General features: G+C 42.5%; 1 protein-coding gene across 3 annotated transcripts in view; it reads right to left on the bottom strand.

Annotated features, from left to right (window-relative positions):
- Window positions 1-20,703, bottom strand: part of PSIP1 (PC4 and SRSF1 interacting protein 1) — a 22,673-nt gene extending 1,970 nt beyond the window's left edge. For 2 of the 3 annotated variants that reach the window (XM_080987850.1, XM_080987852.1), the window contains exons 1-15: window positions 20,586-20,703; window positions 20,111-20,285; window positions 16,879-16,955; window positions 14,420-14,558; window positions 12,249-12,368; window positions 9,627-9,725; window positions 7,802-7,864; window positions 7,079-7,175; window positions 5,826-5,901; window positions 4,539-4,767; window positions 3,937-4,052; window positions 3,302-3,357; window positions 2,274-2,344; window positions 1,722-1,823; window positions 607-826 (exon numbers count right to left, since the gene is read on the bottom strand). In XM_080987850.1, the coding sequence (XP_080843976.1) occupies window positions 607-826; window positions 1,722-1,823; window positions 2,274-2,344; window positions 3,302-3,357; window positions 3,937-4,052; window positions 4,539-4,767; window positions 5,826-5,901; window positions 7,079-7,175; window positions 7,802-7,864; window positions 9,627-9,725; window positions 12,249-12,368; window positions 14,420-14,558; window positions 16,879-16,955; window positions 20,111-20,182 (1,537 nt within the window). In that variant the 5' untranslated portion in view covers window positions 20,183-20,285; window positions 20,586-20,703. Of the gene's footprint in view, window positions 1-606; window positions 827-1,721; window positions 1,824-2,273; window positions 2,345-3,301; window positions 3,358-3,936; window positions 4,053-4,538; window positions 4,768-5,825; window positions 5,902-7,078; window positions 7,176-7,801; window positions 7,865-9,626; window positions 9,726-12,248; window positions 12,369-14,419; window positions 14,559-16,878; window positions 16,956-20,110; window positions 20,286-20,585 lie in introns of those variants that run through there. The other variant, XM_080987851.1, reaches the window with a different exon arrangement.
- Between the last annotated feature and the right edge of the window lie 587 nt (window positions 20,704-21,290).

Here is a 21,290-nt window from a genome sequence, read left to right as displayed (position 1 = left end):
ACAAGATTTCATACTATTTTGTTATCTTCACATACTTAAAAAGCATGCAAGTACTATTATAAGAGCCATAGCTTCCAAATTTGTGGGTTCTTGAACACAGATGTAACATCTTCTCAAATTCATTCACTGTTTGCATATAATGGTTAAGCCATAGTTAAGTTTACTTTGGACATGCAGAGTCAGCATGAGGAATAATCCCTGGTCTAGCATTATGTCCAAACTGGGGATCGTGGTTTGTTTTGCTATGAACCAAATGGAAAGCCGAAGTTTTTGGCTTACCAATTGTAGCTTAGAGTGAAACAAGCAACCATCACAGGTCTGGGCACAACCCTGAGGTAGGGATTGTGGTTTATTGGTCCTGCTAGGGGAGAAGCAAAGCAGGAGTTCTGTGTGTTCATGGTAAACTACAACATGAAAACTTTACCATGAAACCTAGTCTGTTGCTACCAATACAGCTAAAGTGTGCTGTGACTAAGCACTGGCAAAGGAGTGCTTTGTATTAAATTCAGAATTCCAGAGCTTATCCGAAACTGGAATATATAACAGGAAATGATGCACCAGTTAAATTGTGCTAAGAAATAAATATTCTTGATGAACTGCACACACCTGTTTGATCTTTGTCCTTTTCAGCTTTCTTGTTTGGTCCTTTCTTCCATTGTTCTTTGGTTTTGTTGGCTTCCTCGTGCTGCTTCTGTTCAGCCAGCGACTTATTCAATACTTGTGAAAGAACAGAATCCCCTTCTCCAACGAGAAACATTGTTTTGAATTTGTTGTAGAGCATAGATGATTTTTCCATGATAACTTGGCTGACCTTGAATTTCCGTATCTGTGACAGATATAGATAGATAGATAGATGATAGATAGATACATAGATATTTGGGGGGAGGGAGGAGATAGGTCAGTTAATATATGAGAATATCATCAAGTTGCTCAAAGCCATCTAGTATTTACTGAAACAGTCACCATCTATATACCAACACTGATATCAAGACTAAGAAATTGTGCTTATGTAGCCATAATCAAACCCTACCCTCTTTCTCCTGCACAAAGTATTAACAGGCTTGTGAGAACCCTGAAGTTTGCAGAAGTTGAGAAGCCACCCCAAACAGCTTCACGAGAACTGCATTTGCTCATTGACAACTGAATATTGACTGACTGGGGTTTTGTGGGGTGGGGTGGGTACTGAAAACTGGGCTGGGAGAGGGAATGGAGTGGTTGGAAAAGGAGGATGGAGGAAGAGACACAAATCTAAAAAGGGCAGAAATAATGATCTCATTACTTGGATGGGTTACTTCCTGGTTCATATCAAGAACCTATTTTTCTATGTCCACAGAGATGGAAGTTGGAGCTGCCCACAAAAACAAATGAAGGAAGCCAATACTTTGATGAAGCTGCAAATGCATACCAGTGTTCCAGCTTACCCACACCTATAACAGTTCATTGAGAACTAAAGCTATGAGAGCACAGAATGCTGTCTGACAGATGGACAGGAATGGAAAACAGAAGGGGGAATAGAGAGGATAAACCCTGAAGAAAAGTACCCTATGGATCAACATTTTGTTGCAATCCCCCCCCCCCATGTCTATTTTATTGCTAATTAAGTTTTGCAATCCTTGCCCGGCATTCTACTATTTTTAAACAAAGAAGTTTTACATTAAAGGATTCATGAACAGGCTAAACAATCTTCATAATTTCTTTATGAGAAAAGCCACCAATCTTACTTTCTTAAGTGTTGAAATCATCTCCGCATGCTTCTGAGCTTGCTGCATTGTTACTTGAAGTGAAGCAAGTTCATCCAATGCCTCAATGCACCTGTTTACATCCTAATATATGAAAACCCAAATGTTAAATCTCAAGATGAGGGTGGAGGGAACATCACTATTACACACGATTTTGGACAAAACATTGTAAACATTGTAAAATTAAAAACACACAAGACTTCAGTGTGATTTTACAGCAGGAATATTTTAACTGAATGGGCTTAACTCACAGAAAATGGACTATTCTCTTGGGGCACTGTGTATATAGCAAACTATTTTAATCTGACATTCTGCATCCTCACACTAAACTTCATACAGTTAACACCATCTCTCTTATTTAATCCAAGGCAACTCAAATTAAGTATATCACTAAGTCAGGAAAGGACACCACTAGGCCAAACCGAAAAGTTGTTTCGTAAGAATATACATTTTTAATTCACTTTAACAATACACACAGAAACACACACTTTTGTCAGCTTTCAGAAACAAATGGTATTAGCACAATATACTCACAAGGTGGTCGATTTTGAGTGAGTTTTTAATTTCTGCATGTATCTTTTGAAGTCGTGAATCCATTGATGTTTCTAAATATTAACAAAACGTATCTTAAATGATAGTGAATATAAAATCCATATGGGGAAAATGCCTTTGAGCAGCTTTGAGTAAAATACACCAAAACTGATAAAGCAAAACTGGAAGCCTGTAATAAAACTGCACTATTCTGACTGTACTCAAAACAATAGTAAAAGTAAAGGTAAAGGTACCCCTGCCCGTACAGGCCAGTCGTGTCCGACTCTAGGGTTGTGTGCCCATCTCACTTAAGAGGCCGGGGGCCAGCGCTGTCCGGAGACACTTCCGGGTCATGTGGCCAGCGTGACGAAGATGCTCTGGCGAGCCAGCACCAGCGCAGCACACGGAAACGGCGTTTACCTTCCCGCTATAAAGCGGTACCTATTTATCTACTTGCACTTAGGCATGCTTTCGAACTGCTAGGTGGGCAGGAGCTGGGACCGAAAAACGGGAGCTCACCCCGCCGCGGGGATTTGAACCGCCGACCATGCGATCGGCAAGTCCTAGGCGCTGAGGTTTTACCCACAGCGCCACCCGCGTCCCGCCAAAACAATATTGGCATACAAATTTAAGCTGAAACGCAGGCAATGCAATTTGCTTTTTCGTAGCAAAACTAGAACACTTTAGTAAGACTTATGTTCCTATAAAGCAGCAGCTTAGTTTTCTTGGCACATTCCTACAGTCACATTTTAATGTATGAAGAGTACCTAGCACCTTAACGGTATCATGGATTCTACAATGACACTATGACTAGAAACAAAGTCTTGACAAGCCATCGAGTTTTCATGTCATAAAGCAAATAAAATTACCGTATGCTGTCAGTTCCAAGCAGATATTTAAAAGTTGAAATGACATTTACACATGTGGGAGAAAAGGGAACTGCAGAAAAACACACACCTGTGTATGCTTTCCTTTGGGTATACCTTTGTAATACAAAATTTACTAAACATAAAAAACCTTTCACTACAAACCTCGTTTTTTCTCTATCTTCTTAGCTTCCGGTTTTTTGCCTTCTTCTTTGTTTTGCCTGTAAAATTATCCAACAATTTAAAGTAAATAATTCTCAACTTCTGGAAGTAAATGAATATTCTTTAGAGACTTACAGACCAATCCTGGTGGTGGTAGAAATCTTTGACAGAGCAACTGCCACAACTAAAGTCATACTGTCTGTTTTCCATTTCTTCTTCTTTTTCTTCTCATTGACTACAATGGCAGTGGTGGGAGTGGAGTTAACTATGTCAGCTACAGAGTAGGCTGGTGCCGTTTCGTGGTCTGTGTTAGGGGGCTTAGGATCCTGTGGATCTGCAGCCACTCTCAACATACCCGTTTCCCTCCCTCTGCCCATGGAGCTCTCTGGAGGTATACTGGGGGCCTCTGGTAGTGTAACTTGTGAGTGTACACACTGTTATGAGAGCAGGTCTCTCCGCCAGCTAAAAGCCACTTTCTACTGTCTTTTGGTTATCCAAATGTGGGCTGTGGGATTTCAGCTTAAATAGTATTTACAAAGACACTACTAGACAAAGAATGGTAGAGAATCTTTCTTTTCTTTCAATGCCCTAGTCACATAACTGCTCAATTTTTACAAAAGCAGTTAGAATATACTCACAATTCTACTTCCATTTGCTCTTCCTGCTTACGTTTTCTCTCTGCTACTTCACGATCATGTTGGGCTTTTAAAATATTCCTTCTGTGAGGCCCTTGGATATTTCTTCCTTTTTTCTTCTGTACCATTTTAATTTTGAATAGAAAGGAAAACTGATTTTAGTAGCTGAAGCCATCAGTTGCTTCAGACATCTTATAAAGATATATTTGAGCTTTCCCTGACTCATAAAAGTCGGTCTTGTTATTACTGAATTTCTGTTTATATGCTTTTCCAATATTGTTTTTATGTTGGATTCTTGTGCACTGCTTAGATTTTTAATATTACGCAGTACAGAAATCCTTTTAACAAAATAACTCCAAAATAGCCCCATTATTTCCATGAGATCATCAGTACCACAGAGCATATCAGGTCCTTAAAAGTATTTTTGCCATGTGGCACCAAGCCATTGAAGTTGGCCACGGCTTTACATTAAAATCAGGTCCTAACAGTTTACCTTATAAAACAAGAAAAATACATTTCACATGGAGCATCAGAAACTAGCTACAGAATATAGCTTGGCATGCAGCAAAAGGTTTCCCTAACTGAAAGACTGGACAAACACATACTTTATTCCCTTCCTGCTCTTCTCCGTCTTCTTCAGAATCTGAGGCTGATGCTGATCCCACTTTGGGAGCAGTTTTCCTTTTTGGCTCAGCTTCTTTTTTGCCTTCTTTCTTCTCTGGGTCTTTTTTTACATTGTCTTCTTCTCTTTGACTTTCTTCATCCCTTTTTTGCAGTTTTTTGGGTGGTTTTTCTTCAGCTCCCTTTCTTTTACTCTTATCTTCCTCGTGAACACTAAAAGCAATCCAAACCAAAACAGAATACAGTGGTACCTCGCGTTAAGTACTTAATTCATTCCGGAGGTCCGTACTTAACCTGAAACTGTTCTTAACCTGAAGCACCACTTTAGCTAATGGGGCATCCCGCTGCTGCCGCGCCGCTGGAGCACGATTTCTGTTCTCATCCTGGAGCAAAGTTCTTAACCTGAAGCACTATTTCTGGGTTAGCAGAGTCTGTAACCTGAAGCGTATGTAACCCGAGGTACCACTGTACATTTTCTTTTACCCTCTAGCCAGCTCAATCTTCTTTACCCTATGAAAAGGAATTATTGCATGCGGAACCGTATCTACCAGGAGGTGAAGCCTCCAGAGGGGAATCATTGAGGCTCCTAGTGTCTGTCTGTCTGTCTCTCTCTCTCTCTGTGTGCACGCAAATGAACAAGGGTGCCAAACTGGGTCTTTGACCTGGGTGAAATAAAGCCTAGTTTTGCCCCTGTTTAATGTGAACTAAGGAATGGTCCATACTCCTGACAGCCAACACAAAATTACTTACAGGAGCATGTGAAGCTACTTAACAGCTTGTGGCTCACCATGAGTCCAATGATGTTTTCTGAAGCAGCAGCCCTGTGTGCTCCCTTTCATAATGAAGTGTTAATCACTTCATGGATCCAACCAGTCAATCTCCATCTAGTAGCTGTAATAATCCATGAACGATCTAGATCAAGAGACTAGGTGATGTTTCACACATGGCCCCCGCAGCAAGTTGCTCACCTCCTTCTATCCTATGTGGCTGCAGGGAATCCATTGCAATAGGGAGAAGTTCTGTTAGGAATCAAAATGTCTCTTCTGACCTAAAATGAGACTTGGCTATATCTTCATAGGAACCTGCCTGAGGGTATAGGGCATGGCAAATCTGGGGTGAAGCAGAGGTCAACCCATAATAGCAATATGCCCCTTCAAGTACTCATCTGTCAAGTCATTCATACATACTTGCATATTTGATGTAATTTCTATTTTAACCCATTACATTCCTAACTCTCCATGTCAAATGCCAATGCTTAAAAACAAACTTACACATCACTCTCAGGAGGGCAGACTGGTTTAATCAATTTTGGTCTTCCTCTGGGTTTTGGAATCTTTACTTCAGAAGCTGATTCATAAAAAAAGTTTTAATTAAATACAGCCTAACTATTTCACTTTAGCTGATCATTAAAAGATGAAATTAAAAAGTCAGTAGTAGAGCTTTCCCTTCAACCCAATTTTAATTGACTGTCTTGGAGAGAATCATCCCTACAAGATGACTAATTTAATTAAGCCTAGATGCTGCAGCCCAGGATGTGTTAACCAAACAAAATATACAAATAAAGTGTTATGAAAGGCCTAATATATTGGCTTCTCTGTTTTTCCATAGAGGCAAACAGTTGCAGTCCTTAATAAGCATGCTAATTTATTCTATACTAGAAAATGTACCAAACATACACACCCACGAAAATGCACTTTTATTAACATATGTTCTGTATACTTTTGTAACTCTAAAACTGGAGGTTTACAACAACATTGCTCCCAACTCCATAGATAATTATTAGCATAGCTCCCAAGTTTGCAGATACCAATGACATATATTGTCAAGATGTATGCCTATGGGATGACAGAAGCAAATTAACCATGCACACTACAATCCATTATGTAGTGTGTTTGTATGCACAATGATATCTTCCTATCCCCGTAAAGTTTCACCTAAATATTCCCATTTTAGCAGGTACCCTAGACTCACAGCGTAAGAATAAATTTCAGAGGGAAGAGGATAGGTGTCTTTGTAAAATGCAGGTATCCCAAATATATTTATTAAAATACTGCAGATGGGCAGATCTCGCTGATCACTGCATTATTGCAAGAGTACAGAAATATACAGAAAGTTTACAATCCATTTTCAAAAGGGTATTGTACAAATGAAACAATGCAATCAAATACATTCACATTATTACTAAATAGCACAGCTTCATATCTAAAACAATGTTCTATAATAATTTTGTATGATGACGTTACCTGTAGAAAGATCTTTAACCATTTCAAGTTTAAATCATCATTTTGGCCAGTGTACAGTATAAGCAGAATGAAGCAGTAGAGATCTCTCTACCCAATATAAGCACAGAAAATCAATCCAGGGAGATTTCTCCATATACAACATGCTAGTTTATCATGAGCAGTATGGGGTTTTTTTTGGGGGAGGGGGGTTGTTTTTCCTGCTGGGATGGAGGGGAGGGAGGAGAAAACATATTTCAACTGACTGCATACATTAGGAACAAGTTACAGGCTCTGTAACTTACCAGCTGGCCTTCCTCTTTTAGGACTTGCTTTTGGAGCTGTAGGCACTGCAGCTGTTGCTGCTACTGCTGCCTCTTCAACTTCTGCTTGTTTTTCAGCCTGTATTGAAAACAAATTTCTTCATTTAATTTGAACAAACTGCACAACTGTTCCAAATGTTGGAAGAGCTTATGAAAAATGGATTTTATATACTATACAGCATAGCATGTCTGGTTCAGACTGGAAAGATGCAAGCTGAAGTCCCTCTTCACTGGGACACTTTTGAGTCTGTCACCAGGTTGGATCCTAAGATCCTGTGTGTGCTGCTCAGGGAAAGGGAGCTCCCACTGCTTGCTGATTAAAGAAGACACAATTCCCCCGCAATGTTTCCTTTTCCACCTGAAAATCTGCTTCAGGGGTAAAGAAAATAGACTTTAAAAGGGGCTCCCCCCCCCCATTAGCAGGAGCTCCACTTGACCAAATATCATTATGTTCACTTATTTGTATCCCACCCACTGTCATGGAAGACAGAATAGGCGAAGGGCAGGAAAAAAGTGTGATTGATAGTAAGAGCCCAGAAAAAGGACTGATTTCATACATATTAGCAACATATTCTGAAGTATTAATTTTTTGATAGTAATTGTTAAGGTTATTTTTGTGTGTCTTTTCATAGGCAACCAACAGCTTTGAAAAACAACTGACAATCCAATCTGTATTTACGAAACTATAAAAGTTCTAAATATTACCTTTCTTTTTCTCCCCCTCCTAGCCACCTTAGGGATAGGTGCATCATCTGATTTCTCAATATCCTAAGGGCAGAAATAGTACTAAAATTAACTGTAAAAATTGTCTGTGTAATTTTGAAATTCTTAAGTTTATGCTATCACCCCCACCCACCCCATGGAATTCTACATGTCCCAAAGAACGTGAGTTTAAGGGATTTATTTTTCTCAAGCAGCAGCCCACATGCTGCATGGCAAACTACCTTTGAAAGGGAGAAGATTTTTGAGAGCACTTCATATAGCACAAGGGACTTGCTATTCAAGGAAAAAATACCCATTTATACACTTGGAAGTGCGCTCTAATTAAATGAGATTTGTTTTTAGATGTGTTTAGGTCTGAGGCACAATAATAACTTCATCAAATTGCACAGCTCAAATCTATTTAGCTAGCTACACTCCAGTTACAAGGATATTTAAACTAGGTCTGTACAAACTAACTACAGCCCCCTGAAGCAATTCCAGCTCACCATTGTTTGTAGCCTTCTCTCATCTCTAAGCCATTGTTTGTATGTTACACTGGTTAGGTAAAAGCTGATAAACTGCAGTTCCTACCTGTGCCCCTGGGGTCATGTATAAAAGTTTGGGCCTATGCTCCTCCTCTTATACACACCAGCACTGCCTCAGTTACTAGCTAGGATGGTCAGCAACAATAGCATCGACTCCTCTCACAAGGAGTCATGTTACCCTGCCAGTGTAGGAATGTTCAAGGGGTGAGGCAATAGCTTAGTAGTAGTACATATGCTTTGAATGCAAGGAGACTTAAGTATGAGATATTGGGAAAGACCCGTTAGTACTGGTTTTAATGAACTGAGGCTGTGCTAACCAAGTCAGGCTCACATTGCTGCAGCTCCCCAAATGCCAGTGTAACAAGTGGGGTGAGCACCCAGCCAGAGGATGAGATAATCCCTGCATAGCTATGGCCTGGTTCACATGTAATGCTTCAATAATAGTTCTATAAGCAGCAAGGAGGTGTTGTGAACCTTTCCTTCTGTACTGCTGGGAGGACAGCTTCAGCTGTTTCGTTTCACTTTTTATAAAATGTGTCATTTCATATAAACCATGCACTCTAGTCTGTTTAATGAGCCAGCTTTATAACCCACATTTTTAAGTTTACTTACTTGGAAACTGATCAGTTTATTTTAAACAAAAATCTAGAAAGCTAAGATTTGTTGAAAGTTGAAATTAAACTAGGCCTTGCATGGGGGGGGGGGGCAATCAAGCCTCAGAGAATGCAGAGGTTTCTTTTTGCATATGCACAGAGCACTAAATCATGGTTTGGCACTAAATACAAACACCTCTCATGTCTACTTCCTTCCTTCCTTCCATTCCTGGATTCAGAGGTGCAAAGTGGAGTTGGCACTACTTCTTCTAACTTGTTCAGTAAGCAATCTGCATAGCCCATCTGCATCAGACACATCCTCGCTATGCAATTAGTCTTGTGAGCTGTTACCAAACTTTAAAGAAGAGGGGGTCAGTCCTGGGAGTTGGAGACAGACCCGCAGCAATATGCACTAATGGAGAAACGGTAGCACAAAAGAGTGCAGTATAACAGTGGTAGCAATGGGCAGAGAGAAAAAGTTCAGAGAGGACAAGGGGTTCAGAAAAACCTGTGTCACTACAAAGAGAGGAGAACCCATGTTGTATTGTGTACAGAGAGAAAAAAGTATTTATGCAGAGCCTAGGTGCTGCTCAAAATGGGAAGCTGTGTGTGACCCTCATTTTCCAAAATTAAATGTAAACTGGGAACAATAAAAAAGAACAACAATCCAAATTTCTCGAAGTCACATACTTCACTAGGTTTTTCTGAAGAATCATCATCTTTCAAGATTTCCATCTCTTTTTCTTCTATTTCAACTTCAGAGGTTATATTATCCTGCTTAACTGAACCCTGGGAATGAGATACAAATATCATTTTTAAAAATTTACATCTATGTAAGGTCTGTATAGGTGCCTAATGATGAAAGTGCAGTCCTCATGAAACTACATCAGAATTTGTTTTTGAAAGGCAAAGTAAACATGGTTAACTGTATCCATATGATTTTTTTTTTCATTTTCCAAAAACTTATCTAGATTTCTTAATCTGGGACTGGCAGACACATATAAAATATGTGTTAAGAGGATCCCAATGAGATACAGATTCAGCCCTAAAAATCCTCATCCAAACTGTCAGAAATGCTCTCTCCATGCAGAGCATAGACAGGGTATACATAACTTGTACCTTTTTAATCAACCTTTTATTTTACTAGTGGCCGGTAAGGGACTTGTCATTGTAAGGTTATTAGGCATACTGGCACAAGTGTCTCAGGTTCCATTTGAACCCCAAACTCTAATGTTAAGTAGCAGGTATCTGAAGTTCCTCTGTTATCATCATACATTGACCTCAATGCCCAGAAATATTCTGTGCCCCAGAACACTCCCATGCAAGAGAAAGCCATCAGCTCTCTTAACTCAGAGCTGAACAGGCACTTGAGCATGGTTGTGTGCCATCTATTTCTTTGGGATTTAAAACTTTTTCAATAATACACATTGCAGAAAAACATCATAGGATGAGCATCAGTTTAGAAGATTAACAAGGCTTTATGTTCTGTATACAGCTGTAACTATATGAATACGGAAACGGTGTTTCCATGAGCTCTGGCACTCGTCACGGTATCCCGTTGTGCCAGAAGCGGTTTAGTCCTGCTGGCCACATGACTCAGAAAGCTGTCTGTAGGCAAACACTGGCTCCCTCGGCCTGAAAAGCAAGATGAGTGTCGTACCCCATAGTTGCCTTTGACTGGACTCAACTGTCCAGGGGTCCTTTACCTAACTATATGAATATTAATCAGGTGCATTAATTGTATTCTTTTTGAGGCTGGCTAAAAACTTTTTTGTTTAGTCAAAGCTATCTAAACAGCTTAGAGTTTTTTTGAATTAGCCAGTATATAAATCTTGTTAAATATAAATGAACATCAAAATTGCTTTGTGTAGAATTGCTTTATGTAAGCTGTGCCTTGGCTACTGGAAGTGTGGAGCTTCTTTCTGAATCACAAGTGCCGAACATTCTGCCCCTCCTGTGTTCAGGACACCAGTGTTGTTCAGTCCACAGATAATGAAGTGATCTCAAGTCAAAATCACCACATGGCTTCCTGCCTCATCTTCTTGGGATCCTGATTCCCAATTAATTTTTCCTATAACCAGTGACGGAGCTTCATGCTCTGGCACCAGGGGACGGAGAGCAGGCGGGGGTGGGGTGTGCTGCCTGCGGGGGTGGGGCATCCAGCACGGGCGGGGGGCAGCCACGATGGAACCCCACCAGGATTGCGCTGCCAGGGGCGGCGCGCTCCCCCCGCCCCCCTCTTCCTCCGCCAGTGCCTATAACATCTATGATGTAATGGGTATTAAGGCTCTCAGAAAGCAATAAAGCAATCAGCACAACTAGTGATCTATTCAACACTTAACTAGACTTAATTAAGTGCATATATAATTACTTTAGCATTCAAAGTTGTTAGCAGAAACAAACAAAACCCTTAGATCACTTAAGCGAATACCAAATGTATGGAAAACAAACCTGACACTAGTGCTGTTCTATCACAACTGATAATCCCAATTCACCATTAATCAAGTAATTTGAGTGTAACTCCCTTTAACAGTCCTTTTGTTAGGGTCCATGAAACGGCAGCATGTTTTTGCAAGGGGAAATACAGTGGTACCTCAGGTTACATACACTTCAGGTTACAGACTCTGCTAACCCAGAAATAATACCTCGGGTTAAGAACTTTGCTTCAGGATGAGAACAGAAATTGTGCTCTGGCGGTGCGGCAGCAGCGGGAGACCCCATTAGCTAAAGTGGTGCTTCAGGTTAAGAACAGTTTCAGGTTAAGAACGGATCTCTGGAAGAAATTAAGTACGTAACCAGAGGTACCACTGCATGTAAATTGCTTTTGGCAGGTTGGGAAGAAGCTAAGGGGGTCCCATAAGAAATCCTCTAGTGTTCAAGTAATCTGACCTCACCTCAACAGAAAATAAGCAACAGGAATAAGAACAGAGCTAGCAAAGACTTCAAATCAGGTGGAGCAGTGATTACCTCCAAAAGCCTAAACAGAATTCAGAGGAAAATGGTCCAGTTTTCATCTCCCCACCATCCATATGCAAACAACTCCCTTCTTGCGACTGTCCTCATAACCTTGATGAAGATGTTCTGGTTTCTTAAACCAATTTTCTATTATATCCAATGAAGGAAACTGATTTACCACCACCTTTTCCTGTCCATACTGCACTTTATACCCTCACCTTTGCCCTATCTTTAACATTACAAGGTGACAGTATACTAAGTTATACTCAGAGAAGACCCAATGAAATAAATTCTTAGCCACTCATGACTAACTTAAATCGTAGAATTGTAGCATTGGATGAGATCTTGATCACTTACTTTAAGAGCAGTCAGCTTTTTCCTTTTGGGCACCATTTTTTGTTCATTTTCCTCTATAGTATCTAAGTTAGTTTCTTCAGCAGTTTCTTTAACAACTGTAGGGTTAATAGCTGGATGGGGCTATGGACAAAAATATTGTCAACATATACATAAATCAGCAGGAAACAAAGACAAAAGAGCAGCAATTCCAAAATTGGGTGATTAAAAAACATTAAATATATGCAACATTTTTATACAACACTTCATCATATCAAATTTCAGGGTAGCGTGCTGCATAAAGCAAATATTAAAAACACTATACAGAAAACTTCAGTGATTAATGGAACAATTGTAATAAAATTTACTCAAAGGCTCATTGAACTCACCAGGGTTTACTATGTAATGAATTTAGAAATCCACCCTACAATTAAAGGACTGCATTCAACATAGCACTAAATAGGTTGTTCAGTCAATGCAAACATTTCCTTTGGGGATTTTCGTAAATGTTATTGTACTAACCTAGAAGCATACTGATACTTCCCTCATTGGCTACATAAGGACCAGCACTTGGAGAACTGAGTTTGCTGTAAGGGTATTTGGGGTAGCCAATGTAGCATCTTCTAAATGTTGCTGGATTACAACTCCCATCATCTCCAACCACCGATCATGTTGGCTGGGCATAATGGGAGTTTGAGTCCAACATCTGAAAGGCTCCACATTGGCTACCTCAAGTATATACAATTCTTGTCTTGTCAGCAAGCCTTGTAAGAAAGGTCCACAGCTGCTGCCACTCACTTGTGCTACAAGAATTGTGCTACCCATTTACTCTGGCAGGGGCTGCCCTTGCCTGAGGAAAAAAGCTTCTCAAAAAGGCCTGCGATTGACCATTTCCTTAACTGTGAGCAGGTACTCTAAAAAGGAATACCGTATTTTTCGTTCCATAGGACGCTCCGTCCCATAGGACGCACCTACTTTTTTGGGGGGGAAATAAAGGAAATTTTTTTTCCTTTATTTCCCCCCCCAAAAAAAACCAGGTCGGGGAACAGTGGGATGGCGGCGCTGCGCCTCCCCGTTGTCCCCCGAGCTTGTGGGGCTGGCCGATGTCTGCCCGGCGTGAGGGGCGCTCTGCTTCAGGGCGCCCCACGCGCCGGGCGGCAGGCTGCAGACACCTGCGCAAAGCACGGGGCGTCCTCCGGAGGGCGCCCCGTGCTCCGCGCTGCAGGCTGCCGCCCGCAAGCCTTGCGCTCCCGGGGGAGATCCCCCGGGTGCGCAAGGCTTGCCGACACCTGCGCGAAGCACGGGGCGTCCTCCGGAGGGCGCCCCGTGCTCCGCGCTGCAGGCTGCCGCCCGCAAGCCTTGCGCTCCCGGGGGAGATCCCCGTGCTCCGCGCTGCAGGCTGCCGCCCGCAAGCCTTGCGTTCCCGGGGCAGATCCCCCGGGCGCGCAAGGCTTGCCGACACCTGCGCGAAGCACGGGGCGTCCTCCGGAGGGCACCCCGTGCTCCAGGCTGCCGCCCGCAAGCCTTGCGCTCCCGGGGGAGATCCCCCGGGTGCTCCAGGCTTGCCGACACCTGCGCGAAGCACGGGGCGTCCTCCGGAGGGCGCCCCGTGCTCCGCGCTGCAGGCTGCCGCCCGCAAGCCTTGCGCTCCCGGGGGGATCTCCCCCCGGGCGCGCAAGGCTTGCCGACACCTGCGCGAAGCACGGGGCGTCCTCCGGAGGGCGCCCCGTGCTCCGCGCTGCAGGCTGCCGCCCGCAAGCCTTGCGCTCCCGGGAGGAACTCCCCCCGGGTGCGCAAGGCTTGCAGATAGCTTCCTGGAGCCTGGAGAGCGAGAGGTGTCGGTGCGTACCGACGCCTCTCGCTCTCCAGGCTTCAGCGAAAGCCTGCATTCGCCCCATAGGACGCACACACATTTCCCCTTCATTTTTGGAGGGGAAAAAGTGCGTCCTATAGGGCGAAAAATACGGTAGCAGTCATGTGAGAAGACAGGTAGGGGCAATGGCATGAAATGTCCAATTCAGTAATGGGGAACCTGATCTATTAAACTACAACAGCAGCGTTCTGATACCTATGGTTCCTGATAACATCATATTGGCATAATAGGCTCAGGACACAGAACAGACACTGTCAGGTCAATAAGGTACTAGAAATAGCTGACTAAATTGTTAGTCTATACACATTAGATGGTAACTTACCTGCTGAGTAGAAAATTTTACTTTTGGATTGTTCACAATTTCCCACAAGCCTTCATTGAAGCCTTTCCTTTTATTTTGTTTGCCATATTTGTCTTTGTTTTCCTCATAGGGGAATATATCTTTTGGTCCCAAAAATGCTCTACAAAGAAAGTGAGACACCCAAATATTCAAGGTACACTCCACATTTCTTATTAAAACTGGTAATTTGAATGGGAACCGTTTACTATTTAAACCTATTCTTTTAGAAAAGCTTTTCTGAGTGTCATTATTAGCATTCACTAATGAATATAAAGACTATAATTTCTAAAAGACTTGGACAAATTCCTCACCAACAGTCACAGATAAATAGTAGAAGTTTTCTCATACACTGGTAACTGAGAACCTAATGTATTCAGTGCTATTTATTATAAAATTGTCAGGAAGAAACAAGGTAACCAATATTGTAGATATTTAGCACTCAAATGCTCCCAAACAACAAAAGCATCTCTCCAAACCTGGCAACAGAATTACAGGTGAGAATCCACATTTTGAAGCAATATATGCAGGAACAAAAACAGAAGATCCTGACTTCATATACATAGGTCTCAATAGGCGGTAACCACACACATACATTATTTTGGGATTGTAATATGGAAGTGAAGTCATTCCCCAAAATGAATTCATAAAATATTCAATCCATTTTCCTATCTCTGGCTCTCCCCATCACCACTAACCTTAAGTGGCATTTTGCACATTCAAAAGTGCTATTGTAGTGAAAAGTGCTATATCAGTTTTGAAGTTATCAGGGAAAGGATTGAAATTTCACAGTAAATATAATACTACTACATGTCACACTGGAATACTGTGCCTAGATCTAATAATTCCAACTGAAAAAATAACACTGTAGCATTGGGCAAGGTACAAAGTAACTAAATTAGGAGGGAGAAACTGCATTTTTTAATAGTATAATGACCTTGGATCATAAACACTGATTGTATGCTTTGACGCTAAGCCACCACTTTGGCATTTGCTACAATAGGACTGCACAAAATGTATGGAAGGCCTAATTCTCAAAGAACTGTGGGTCATGGTGTAAACAGATGCTGGGTCTAACAAAGTATAATGCATATATTCCTTTCCTGTTTTCTTTCCAGTCTCTCTCTACAATGCCCGACACACTGTCTGCTACTTTCCCCACTCATTCCTGCTCCACAGTCTCTTCTAGGACTGGAAAACTGCTCCAGGGTGCAAAGACCTGCAGGAGAGGCCACTTCACACTAGTTCTATGCTATGCCAAATAACTACCCACAATTCTCAAAACACTTCGCCTCAGCTCCCATGAATGCAGCGTGTACTTTTTGGACACTTTTGTGATGAGGGGAAAGAACTCATAGAAAGCTTATTAATAAATAAATTTGTATTCTTTGAGTTCTCTTCATCTGTACATCTCAGGAAAGTTCACAGCATATACAGGATAAAAACACAAAATACGCAATAAAAAAAAAGAACAAAACCAAAACAAACCAATAATCCCCTCCCTGGTGCAAACACATTTACAAGTATGTAGGATGTTTGTCAGACCAAGGCCTGGTTGAAGAGGAACATTTTCACCTGACGCCTAAAGGTGTATAATGAAGGCACCAGGCAAAGGGGATATTGCCTCTGATAATGGAGACAGTACACAGCCATCATGATGGTATCCTCGATAGGCTTGTCCTCCATGAATTTGTCTATTGTAATTTAAATACCATCCAAGGTAGTAGCAATTACTAAATATTATGGTAGTGACATTTACTATGTACCCTGTGAACAAGTATTTTTTGTCTATCTTGAATCTACCAATATTCAGCTTCATTGGATTCTAGTATTATGAGGGGGATAAATCCTTTTGTCTGTAAACTTTTTTTTTCAAACCATGCATAATCTTATACATCTCTATCACGTCCCTCCTCATTTGCCCTTTTTCTGGACTAAATAGCCCTACATGTTGTAATCTTTCCTCATAGAGAACTTGGTTAAGTCCCTTCATCATTTTGGTTGCCCTATGCTACACGTTTTTCAGCTCTAGATTATCCTTTTTGAGGTGCATTGACCCACACACCAGCCAATAAGAGCAATAAAGGTTGTTCTTTGTTTCTGTGGGTTTCAACTTCCAGGGCCTCCAAAGGTCAGAACTACAACAAAGAACTCACACCTCCTATCGGCTATAGCATGACAAGAAGTCCTGGTCATGTACTAACATGATTGTGACAAAATTAAATAACTGCAAGTGTAATATAATACAGGATAACAAACAGGGTTCTGTGTTTAGAAAACAAATACTCTTTAGACTAAGCCTGGGAAAAGATCAGTTTCATTAAGTTAACCCAATGTAAAAATGATATTGTCATGCCTCTGTGCTCTAAAATATGTACAATCTATAGTTCAACAGCCAAGTAACTCTACTTCAACCAGTATAGCTTTGTAACTTTAGGACTTACGTTTCATGTGTGCCAAAAAAGAATATAGGCATTTTATTTGTAGGTGGCTTGACTGCTCCATCAGGAACTTCATCCACCTAAGAAAAGGGGGGAAAGCAACATTTACTCTAAATGAAACACTTTGATTTAGTAGGAAACTACTAAAAGGGGTAAAGAAATCACTGGTGGTTATAATGTTCAGAACACTTGTGAAGTAGGTTGAAAACAGAAGGTCTCACCTATATAAGATGTTAGTCACTGACCACCAAAGACAACAGATTCAAAACAATTTTCTCTTAAACTGCAATCCTATGTGCATTTAATTGGGAGTAAACCTCACTGAGCAGAGCAAGACTTATTGAAAGCAAACATGTATAGGATCATGCTAATAATGAGGGAATGACTCCCTGCTAATTCTGACATTGATTTTGTTGGCTGCTGAAAGAAGGTATCAGTTTGCCTCCCAGTTATAACTGCCCAGCATGGAGGCACTTCTTTTAATTAGTGTGGTGTTATCCAAAGGGACCACTTTGTTTAGGTAACAAGCACCATCCTTACGGTTACAAAAGAGCATCAAATTAGCTGTGACAGACAGTTTCACAGGGCAAAGCACTGCAAGGTAGAATTTATTTATTCTTCACTAAATTTATTCTTCAAAAAAGGTACTTTAAAGGGACACTACAGTGTGAAACAGTTTAATTTGAACTTATGAAGAACTGACCTGGATCCTGCAATTATCATCTGAGGCTCTTCATGAGAGGTCTGGAGGGGAGCAACACAAGAACAGGCCTTTTCAGTGGTGACTCCCAACTTGAGGAATGCTCTCCCAAGGAAGGCTCACCTGGCACCATCTTTATCTAGTTTTAGGCTCTAGGCAAACTGTTCTCTTTACCTGGGCTTTTGGCCCTTAGTTTGAAGGGTTTAGTTTTTTTTAGTATTTATGGCCTTTTTTGGAAGGGCAGGATCTGCTAGAACTGTATTTTATTTGTATAGATACATCTTTTATTTAGAGGTTTTTAATTGATTGGTTTTAGTTTTTGTGTTGTATGTGTAAGTCACTCTATTTTCTTTTCTACTCTGTGTAAATTCTTTTCTATGTGTAAGGTGACCAAGTAATAGTAATAATAATGAAGTTGGATTCTATCCATTTTGGTCTGAATAGGGACAACAGTAAATCTAATGACTGTATTATCATAATAATTGCTATGGTGAACAGTCACCAGTCTTAATTTGCATTCTTTTAAATGCAGATTTAATCACAGACTGCCACACTTGCTAACTGATGCATGATTCCATAAAAGCTTGTGCTAAACTTGTTAAATCTTCAGGTTACAAGACTTTGATGAACTGCTCTTCAGATGTCTTAATTTTTATAATGTAGCCAGCATAATGTGGCATGTGGTTAGGTGAATGTGGAGAAAAGAAACCCAAAGGATCCACACTAAACTATTTTTATTTATTTTGGCAATATAGTGCTATGGAAAAAATGTCAAATAAGATTACAGGGTGGGCAGTATGAAAAATCATTAGGATCTGTGCTGTGATCTAGTTTGTGCACCTTTGAATGCTGGTGTGTGATTCTGTGTCATGCAGAATTGCCCCAAATCTTTTTTTTTTTTTTTAATGTCTTTGGATAAATATTGACCGGCTTCCAAGCAAGTCTTTCGGTACTGGTAAGCAGCATCTTACTTTGACCTTTTCCTCAACAGGCCCCAGTTAGTTCTCTTTAGCCATTTCAAATTCAGTTTTCAATTTTTAAAAAAAATGTTATTAAAGATTTTCCTTGGTTACACACCTACATACAGCTTCTGGTTTTTTTAAATATTTTGATGTGAGACACTAATGTTATAGAAAGTACAAATCTGGGGAAGAAGAGAGCAGGAGAGAGAGAAGGGAGGGGATAGTAAACTTTCATCCTTTTACATAGTGTATTCTTAAAACAACAACCCAATATGCCAGCGTTACTTTGGTAGGTTCTATCTGTTATTTTTCCTTGGCAATGACCACCCCCCTGCCCTCCCCCCACCTTACACTGTATATAACATCAATGTCTCACATTGAATGTTAACTGGTCAGTAGAAAAGACTCTAGACTATGACCTGAAAATAAGAGACAACACACATACTTTTCTAACCCAGACATCCTTAGGTAGATGGATAGGTATATTTTTTATTACAGACACACGCAACCCAATGTGTCCCTACTAAATTACCCAAACTAATACCAGTATACTGGTGAGCTAATGCCAGTGTACTGGAAAAAGCAAAGTTCACCAGTGTTGAAGCAATGATTCTTCAACATCAACTTTGTTGGACTGGTCATGTTGTGTGAATGCCTGATTATCATATTCCAAAGCAACTACTCTATTCCCAACTTATGAATGGAAAGCGTAATGCTGGTGGTCAACAAAAGAGGTTTAAAGACTCTCTTAAGGCAAGTCTTTAAAAATGTAGTATAAACAGCGACAAGTGGGAAACACCGGCCTGCAAGCGCTCCAGTTGGAGAACAGCCTTTACCAAAGGTGTCATGGGCTTTGAAACAAAATTTAAAAAATCCTTCCAGTAGCACCTTAGAGACCAACTAAGTTTGTTATTGGTATGTGCTTTCGTGTGCATGCACACTTCTTCAGATACCATGGGCTTTGAAGACATTTGAACTCAGGACATAAGGGAGAAATGTGCTAAGAGGAAGGCACATTTGGCAAACCCTGATGGGAATCCACTCCCCACCCAGAAACCTGTCCCCACTGCGGAAGGACGTGTGGATCCAGAATTGGCCTCCACAGTCACTTATGGATTCATTGCTAAAACCATGTAAATTACCCAAAGCTACGCCATGAGCAGGTAGTGCTCTCAGCCATTCACCTGATTTGGCCCAATCCATTTGCCCACCAAGTAGATTTTTTTTTGGGGGGGGGGGAGGAATGTGACCCCTTTTTTCTGCAGGTCATTAAGACCACCTAGCTGGGGGAAAAAACACCCTAAGCCGAACCGCAGCATGTGGGCACCTTGCAATGTGATGGAGAAGTCACTTCCAGGGACGCCACGAACACGCCCCCTCCCTCCCCAAGAGAGAGGTCCAGACGGGTGAACCCCGAACCACCCCGTTCCTGCAGGGGGAAAAAGCGAGTGGAGGGGAAGGGGGCGGGTTCCCCACGGACGTCCCCCCCCCCGGGCGCGTGAAAAGCACGCTCGTGGGAACGCAGGTGAAGGAGGGATGGATGAGGGAGAGAGGGAGGCGGCGCCTTACTGACCCGGGCTGGCCAATGCGGGTAGCCTTTCATCTTGGCGAAGATCAGGTCCCCGGGTTTGAAATCGCGGCTCATGTTGTTGCTGGTGCTGCTGCCGCCGCCGCCGCCGACACGCGAAAACACCGTCCTCACGACCCTCTTGAGGGAGGAAACAAGGGTTGTGGAGGAAGCACAGCGTCTGAGGTAACCGCAAACACACACGTATCTATATATGTACCGATATATCTCTATCGGTGTAATAGTCAAGATTTCCCCCTCAGGATCCGCCTCCCCGGCGCTTCTCGGGGCCGCCAGGCCAGCGCAGCCGCCTCTTGCCCCGTTTTGGCGGGAAGGGCTCCTTCCATCGCTCTCCGTGTGAGGGCGGGAGAGAAGGAGGAGGAGAAGCCGCCGCCTCTCTTTTCCCTCACCGGACCCACCTCCCCCCCCCCCAACCTCCCTCGCCTCACGGAGCCCCAACGGCCGCCAAACAGCCGCTTACCTGCCCCGCGCACGCGCGCGAGAGAGACCCGCGCGCCCCCCTCCGCGGCTCCCCCTCTCTCTCGTTCCCCCTCCCCTCCCGCCCTTTCGTAAGAGGGAAGGGAAACAGCGCCGGGCTTGTCAGCGCGGTTCGCGCAGGCGCAGCCGCCCCCCTCGCGCCAGCTGCCTGAAAGCGCGCTCGCTCTCTGTCTCCGTCTCTCTCTTTCGCGCCTGAGCTCGGCGGCGTCCATCCGTATGGGGGGGGGAGAGAGAGAGAGATAGCGGAGACACGCACAAATGTAGAAAACCCGCGTACACACTGGGGTCTCCCGGGGCAAGTGTCGCTTCAGCGGTCCGTGTGGGTGAGCGGGAAGGTTCGGCGCTCGGGAGGTATGGCGAGCCGTGAGGAGGGATTTCCCTTCTCTCCCCCCCCCCGCTTCTTTTGGGGACAATGGTTCGCTCCGGCTCCTCCTGCCTGGGGCGGAGCTCTGGCAGGCGAAGCGGAGTGATGTCATTTTAGGAGGTTGGGGAGGGCGCCTCCGCTTCGAAGTTGCTCCGAGGGACGTCAGAGGAGCTGCTTCCCCCCCCCCCCCGGTCCCATGTCTCGTGTGGGTGGGGGAAGCACGGGACAAAACAATTAGCAATTGTTTTAATAGCAATGAAATAATAACTAATAAAATATTTAATTATCACAGTGCGTGGGGTGCATGGGATATTATTGTTGCAA

Source organism: Podarcis pityusensis, assembly GCF_964106645.2.
Source record: "Podarcis pityusensis genome assembly, chromosome: 17".
In the NCBI taxonomy this organism is placed as follows: domain Eukaryota; kingdom Metazoa; phylum Chordata; class Lepidosauria; order Squamata; family Lacertidae; genus Podarcis; species Podarcis pityusensis.
This window is presented reverse-complemented; position numbering and strand designations above follow the sequence as displayed.